Source organism: Poecilia formosa, unplaced genomic scaffold (genome assembly GCF_000485575.1).
Source record: "Poecilia formosa unplaced genomic scaffold, Poecilia_formosa-5.1.2 Scaffold2464, whole genome shotgun sequence".
In the NCBI taxonomy this organism is placed as follows: Eukaryota; Metazoa; Chordata; class Actinopteri; order Cyprinodontiformes; family Poeciliidae; genus Poecilia; species Poecilia formosa.
This window is the reverse complement of record NW_006802403.1, coordinates 1-7,516: the sequence shown is the minus strand read 5'-3', so window position 1 is coordinate 7,516 and position 7,516 is coordinate 1. Positions and strand designations below refer to the sequence as shown.

At 36.9% G+C, this 7,516-nt stretch overlaps 1 protein-coding gene across 2 annotated transcripts; it reads left to right on the top strand.

The window, feature by feature from the left end:
- The first annotated feature begins 1,220 nt into the window (after positions 1–1,220).
- On the top strand, positions 1,221–7,470 carry LOC103133263 (gastrula zinc finger protein XlCGF57.1-like). 2 transcript variants are annotated; one of them, XM_016667807.1, is made up of 3 exons: positions 1,222–2,138; positions 4,760–5,809; positions 6,230–7,470. In XM_016667807.1, exons 1-3 carry the CDS (start codon positions 1,970–1,972, stop codon positions 6,457–6,459), a joined length of 1,449 nt encoding a protein of 482 aa, XP_016523293.1. In that variant the 5' UTR covers positions 1,222–1,969; the 3' UTR covers positions 6,460–7,470. The 2 variants fall into 2 exon arrangements, with proteins under 2 accessions (XP_007545100.1, XP_016523293.1); XM_007545038.2 differs by having other exon boundaries at positions 1,221–2,138; positions 4,760–7,470.
- The last annotated feature ends 46 nt before the right edge of the window (positions 7,471–7,516 follow it).

Genomic DNA, 7,516 nt, shown 5'->3' with positions numbered 1-7,516 from the left:
ATCAAAACCTGCATTTTAATCCATTTAATTTTTCTTGGAATATTGTTAAATTAAAAACATATAAGTTTGAAAAATTAACTCCACTAGATGAGAGTGGAGTTAATTTTTCTGGGTGAGCAAACAAGATGATGAAAACTTAACCTAATATCTCCCCAGCGAATATTCTAAATATTTCTTTCCTCTATGTAGATAGACTATACATCATATAAAATACTCAGAAGGCCTAAAGCAAAACCTAAAGTGCTTTTGAATCTCAGCTATTGAAATTTGCAGATTAACACAAGATTAAGTAATTGCATGGCAATAAGAAGGATTGAAAAACAGTAACAGCCGACCAGAATTACCACTGAATGTGCTGAAACGCTGATGTCTAAATACACTAAAAGAAGGTTTTGAGAGAAAAGAAGATCAACTTCCAGCTAATCTATACTCAGCTAATCCCAGGGAATCTTATGAGGACAAAGTTTTGCAGAGCAGCAAATTGGTGTTGGAATCTGATCCTTTTTCCTTTTCAGGTCATGGAGGTCCATCCTCTTCAGTTCATTCCCAGTTAGACGTCAATCAGCAACTAGCTCATCCCCAGCTGGTTCCTTTGGTTCTTTTGTTTGGAGTGGAATGGTGGGAATGCTCATGTAATTTCTTTTAAATTAGGTTCAAAACAAATTTGCAGATACTTGGAAGCTGAAACCGTAACCTTCCTCCTCATTTCAGAGTTGTTTTTTTCTGTTTTAGGCAAGGATTGAGTCTTTCACCCTTCCTTCAAACCTTTTATTCTCTCTGTCCAGAAGCTGAGAACCATTGTTGTCATCGTCTCTGGCATTAATTTTGAGTCTATCGTTTTAAAACAACTTATCCATTGTTAAAATTCCATGAGTTTTAACATAACCAATATTCATTTTTCAATCAACACTTAACAGATTTTGTTCTACATTTATACAAATAAGAACCATAATTTGACACAGAACAGATCCAAACAATAATAAAATATAAGATTAAACATAAAACTAATCATAAACTAATAATTTTAGTTAGTAAAACTAACCTTTTCCAAGAACAAACTTTAACCAGTACTTTCCTAAACTGGTGAAGTAAAGAAGAGGGAGTCACGAAACACAAACTGTAATTTTGATATTACATAATGAATAGCGAATAGTCGAGGTCAGAGTTCATCATTCTAACGTATTTGTTATTCATTTATTTATGTATTTCCGGCAGGAACTGGTTTGATTTTGCTGAGTCTTTTAGTTTGAGTTCAGTGTCGGCCCAAAAAAAATCATATATTGTTTCTAGCTGTCTTTAACCTGTTTTTAACTCTCCTAAGTAAAATTTAAGGGTGTTTCGTACCTATCCGGTGTAAGATTATCTTCGGTATCCGGGTAAAATCCATCAGTCTGCGATGATCGTCCATCTTTTCCTCGATCTTGACTTTTATTTCTTTCAACTCTATGAATGTTTCTTCAGCAGGAGTTACCTGCTCGTTGATAAACTCTCTCTGAGACTGAATTAAAGACATTTTCACTGCAGATACTCAAATATTTAGCTAAACCTCAAACCCGTCTTCAAACAACCGTCTGACAGAAGACAAGCTAACTCTATCCTGTGTGCTCTGTTTTCGTCTTCCGCGTGTTTCACTGTGACTGTCCTGAATAAACTGCGAACGATATGTAAGATCCGCTGCGAGTCACCTTTTAATATACATTTATAGTTCGTAAATTAAAATATTATTGAAATTTTTACTTATTTTAGGAACTCAATTCCAAAATAGTGTAATTTGTTTAAAATAACTTACAATAAAAAGAGAAGACTCAACGAAAATTCAAAGCGGAACTTGTAAATCGTTTACAGTTTCTTCAGTACAGCCACAGTGAAACACACGGAATTACACGACGCACACGGTAGCTTAGCTTTCTTTTGTTAGAAGGTAATTCGAAGACGGATTTGGTGTTTTGGGTAAATATTTGCAGTAAAAATGTCTTCAGTTCAGTCTCAGAGAGAGTTTATCAACGAGCAGGAAACTCCTGTTGAAGAAACATTCACAGAGTTGAAAGAAATCAACGTCAAGATCGAGGAAGAGATGGAGGATCAGCGCAGAATGATGGATTTTACCCGGATACCGAAGATCATCTTAAACCGGACAGGTACGAAAAACCTTCACCTTTTACTAATGAAACAGTTTAAAGAGAGTCGGAGACAGGTAAGGACAAATGTTTGGGGTGACGCTGAACTCAAACTAAAAAGTTTTAGGATTAACAAATCCGTTCCATCTGGAAATTAATTCAATACTTGATAATGACAATGATTAACTGCTACCTTGACTATTTACTATTCATCATATAATATCTAAGTTAGAGTTTAGATATTATAAACTCTAATATATGGAGGTGAAGGTGTCAAAAAGTCCACAAGTTAAAAAATATACTAGTTCAAGATGGTTTGTTAGGCTTTTCTATAAGTTATAGGTTGCATTTTCTTTTCTATCATGTAACTATAGCGCAAAGTCTATTACTTGTTGATGGATTGATATTGAGTTAAAAACTCAGATGATTTTTATCCTTAAAGTAGTTTATAATCAAACCTCTTGAAACCTTCATCGAATAACGTGCAACCTAAGTAAACCAGGTTGATCCTGCATGAACATGTATTGTTTAGATTCATCTTTATTTTGCTTTGCACACACACTTGTAGTAGCTAATGCCGATTGAGCCACTCATAGTCAAAGGTAATTTCTATAGCATAGTTCAGCAACAAGGCAGATCAAAGTGCTTTAAATCATAAAAATTTATCAGTAGATCATCTGTCTTTGTCTTCACTTGGTTCAAACTTAAGGTGTGCAAACTGGAATCCCATTATTTAGCATTAAAATTTCTTATAGGCACTAATCTCCATTTCTAAGGGTTGGATAAACAAATAAAACTTGGGTCTGGTCTAACCTGGAATAAAGATTATGGGGTTGTGATGTAAGAAAAAGGGGCAAAGCATCTTTTGACAACTCAGACCTGGACTGAATTATTCTAAATTAGTCACAGATGACCTAAAACACAGTTTGATTTGTGATTTTTATTTCTCCAGTTTTCATAAACTCAACTCTATACACAACCTAGATAATTCTGTAATTATAAAATATTGTGTAAATTACAGTTTGGGATTTGTGAAAACTTAATAAAAGGTATGAAAACTCGAGACAGATTTTAGGATTGAGATCATTTCTCCAAATCTGTGTTGCATAGACTGCTAAAACATGAATGTAATTATTTCACACTAAAAGATTACAAATATATTCCTTGCAATTGTCAGATGTTTTGCTGTTTTTTTATTATTAGTTTTGATTTGAGCAACTGACATCAGGCTCGGTTTGGAAAGTTTTGGAAAGTATTTTTTTTGTTGGCAAGGAACTGATTTGAAAAACTAGTTTTGCCTGAAGTGGAAGATAAAACATCTGCAGTTTGACAGAAAAGCTGCAGTTCAAAGGCTGGTGGGATGAGAGGAGGATGATGAGCTGAACTGAATCTGTTGAAGAACGCTTTCTGCTCATTCACTCTGTCCAGATTTCCATGTGTACCCTGCTGAAAATTGCTCATGCTTTGTCGCTATTGTGTTCCTTGCATTTGCTTCACCCCCAGTGGCAGAAAACAGACGTTTTTCACTGCTATTTCTTGCTTCCTGTAGGACGAGCATTGTGTCAAAATCAGAGAGTTCCCAGATCCAGTACAGGAATCCAGTTCAAATGAAACGTTGGGTGGGACAGTTAGTGAGAGTGACTTAGGGCAAACCATCAGACATCCATTGTTTTTGGAGGGCCCTCTGTTGGAGTTACCTGATTGTAGCAATCCGTTTCCCATTCAGTTTTGTTGCCCCAGGTTGAAATCACATCAGAGAGACATGACATCCATCCATCTGTCCGTCCATCCCTCCCTCCCTCTCTTTCTTGCTTTTTCTCTTGCCCTCTCTCTCTCTGTCTCACTCTCTCACCCCCTTGGCCCTAGTGGGGTCAACAGTGGTGCTGGTGCCTTTCTTCAGTGAGACATTTCGGGCGAGAGATGGGGTCACCCTGGGCAGGTCGCCAGTCTCCCCCAGATAAATTCATCTAATTTCCGTTTAATTGATCAAAGTTGTTGTCCTTCATGACTTTGCATGTCATTCTCTTGACTAAATGTCCAGTTTCTTCTTACGTCCATCCTCTGCTTTAGTTGAAATCCACTTCTCCGTCTGTCACAGCTTGATCCACAGATGACTTTTGATTATTGTCAGCCCAAGTTTTATAAGTGTTGATTACAGCCTGCAAATCTTTGAATCTCCATATCCTTTGTCATTTCTTCTGCAGAGTTGTATGCATATGATGAGTATAGTGTCTGGAACTTTATTTTCTTTTCTCTCAAAACCCACCTTCCTTCAATGTAGTCATGCTACCGTTTCAGCACCAACAGGGAGTATAATCTCTTAGTCTGCCAGTATAAAGAATAAAAATGGCAAAGCAGTTTTGAGTTTTTGTAGGCATTTTGTCTAAAAGCTCAATTTGATGTATATTCTGTTTGTACATAGAGGTTGGAAACTTTTTAGCCAAGGAGACTCTAGGTTAAGCGATCACTATCTAGCTTGCTCACCCGGAAGTCCGTAGGATTACCTTTTGACTAATGTCTAGTTTTCTTCTAATCGGAAAAACAACATTTGTTGAGTTTGTAATATTAGAATAACCAAATGGCAGGTAAGGGTTTGTTGTTTGACTCACATTTAAAAGTTTTTGTTCTGTCTTTTTGTCCAGATCTCCCACAGGGCCGTCTGTGTAAAGAGGAGGAGGTTCTGAATGAGCCCAGCAACCAGGAAGAGAACTCCACTTTAGATGAAGAGGAACCAGAACCTCTGAGGATAAAACGGGAGCAAGACGAACCAGAACCTATTAATATGAAACATGAGCAAGAAGAATCAGAACCTCTACAGATAAAACAGGAACAAGAGGAACCAGAACCTCTGCAGATAAAACAGGAACAAGAGGAACCAGAACCTCTGCAGATAAAACAGGAACAAGAGGAACCAGAACCTCTGCAGATAAAACTGGAGCAAGAGGAACCACAACCTCAACAGTTCAAAGAGGAAGAGAAGCAACTCGGCATCAGTCAGGATGAAGAGCATCTTGTGCTGAAACAGAAGACTGATGATATTTTCCTGAACAAACAGCAGAAAGGCAAAACTGAGACTTCAAAACAGAATACACACAAGAAAGCTCACCCAAACCAAAAACTATATTCTTGTAAATTTTGTGATAAAACCTTTTCTCAAAGTATTTCCTTGACGTCACACATGAGAAATCACAAGAAACCTTTCACATGTTCAACCTGTGGAAAAAGTTATCCTTGCAAGAGTCGTTTAATTTATCACATGAGAATTCACACAGGGGAAAAACCGTTCACATGTGCAGCTTGTGGAAAAAGTTTCTATCACAAAGACACTTTAAAAGTTCATATGAGAATTCACTCAGGTGATAAGCCTTACACATGTACAACCTGTGGAAAAGGTTTTCTCTGTAAATCTCTGTTACTTGAACACATGATGATTCACATAGCTAAGAAGCCTTTCTCCTGTGGAACGTGTGGAAAAGGTTTCAGTCATAAAAGAAATTTAACTGTTCACATGAGATTTCACACGGGTGAGAAGATTTTCTCATGTGGGACCTGTGGAAGAAATTTTGTGTCTAAATCTCACTTAGTTAATCACATGGGAATTCACACAAATGAGAAGCCTTTCTCATGTGGGACCTGTAAAAAATGTTTCCGAAGGAAACCCGACTTAGACAGTCACATGAGAATTCACACAGGTGAGAAGCCTTTCTCATGTGGGACATGCGGAAAAAATTTTGCTCGAAAAAACTCTTTAAATTCTCACATGAAGACTCATACAAGTGAGAATTCTTTCTCGTGTGGGACCTGTAGAAAAAGTTTCACTGATAAAGAAAAGTTGACTGTTCACATGAGATTTCACACTGGTAAGAAGCCTTTCTCTTGTGTGACCTGTGGGAAAGATTTTGTGTATGAATCAAACTTAGTCAGTCACATGAGAATTCACACAGGTGAGAAGCCTTTGTCCTGTGGAACATGTGGAAAAGGTTTTGCTCATAAAAAAAGTCTAACTGCTCACATGACATTGCACACATGTGCAAAGAGTTTGTCATGTATGACCTGTGGAAAAAGTTTTGTGTACAATTCACACTTAGTTAATCACATGAGAATTCACACAGGTGAGAAGCCTTTCACTTGTGAGACCTGTGGAACAAGTTTCGCTCATAAAATAAATTTAACTGCTCACATGAGAGTTCACACCGGTGAGGAGCCTTTCTCTTGTGGAACCTGTGGAAAATGTTCTGTGTGTAAATCCAGTTTACTTCATCACATCAATCAATCAATCAGTCAATCAATGTTATTCATAAAGGATCCTTCAGCACTTCAAAGTGATCCAGGAAATGGTTAAAAAGTCGGGTGTTGAGCCAGCTCTTGAAGACGTCAGCATTTTCTGCGGCCCTCAGGTTCTCTGGGAGACCGTTCCACATGCAGGAACCATTACACTGGAAAGAAGCCTCTCAATAAGTGTGTGTCCATTTATAATATATTTGTTTAAAAGAGTGGACATTTAAAAGAGCCATATTAAGAGTGACAGGTGCACTGTTAACATTAATTGTGGGTGCCAATAATAATGTTTTTCCAAAAGTCTAAGGTTGTTAAAGTTCACTGAATGGATACGGTTATGTATATTTGTTCCCTTTATTTAGTCTGAAATTAAATTAACCAGTTAATGGGGACAGATTGGCCTGCCCCAAAGGTATGTATATAACGGTCAGAAGAATAGAAGCCAAGACCATGTAGACGTCAGTATCAGACTGGTCAGATGTAGTGATAATATGGTTACCAGATATGGTTACCATGGGGATTAACATGGCTGAGAAGCCTTTCTCTTGAGGGTACTGTAGAAAAAGTTTTGCTCAAAAGAAATTTAGCCATTCACATGAGAACTCATGCAAGTTTTATGGCATAATGTGAACTTCAAGTACCAAGATTCTCAGTAACTTGCTGTTTGGAAGTGGAGTAATTATAACTGGATTGCTTTTTTAAATGTAGCAACTTTGCTTAAACAGCTTTTCAAATCAGATATTTAGCTGAAATACTTTAACATTTACTTTATGCTTGCAATTTATGTTTTCATTTGTATTTTTTAATGAGAGTGAAGGAGATATTAATAGTCTCTTGAAGGAGAAATAGTTTTGAATGCTTTCAGATTTAGAATTGTAAAGTTTTTGAGACTTTATTGTGTGTTTATCCTTTGTACTTATTTCTTTTATTTCAATGGTTCTGAGAAATGGATGCATGTTAGCTGCTACTGCATGTGCTGGAAAAGTCACAAATTAATAGGGCTGTGTAATAATATCGATTTTGCGATATATATCAATATTTTCTTTCCTAGAAAAAAATAGATATTCATCCGCAAGAATCAAAACATCCAACTGTCACCTTGCTCACTCACTGCTTGCTTC

Excerpts from the sequence above, each read along its gene's own strand:
- LOC103133263 (XM_007545038.2), top strand. The coding sequence starts at position 1,970 with ATGTCTTCAGTTCAGTCTCAGAGAGAGTTTATCAACGAGCAGGAAACT. Across the intron at positions 2,139-4,759 it reads GATCATCTTAAACCGGACAG|ATCTCCCACAGGGCCGTCTG; the intron begins GTACGAAAAACC and ends CTTTTTGTCCAG.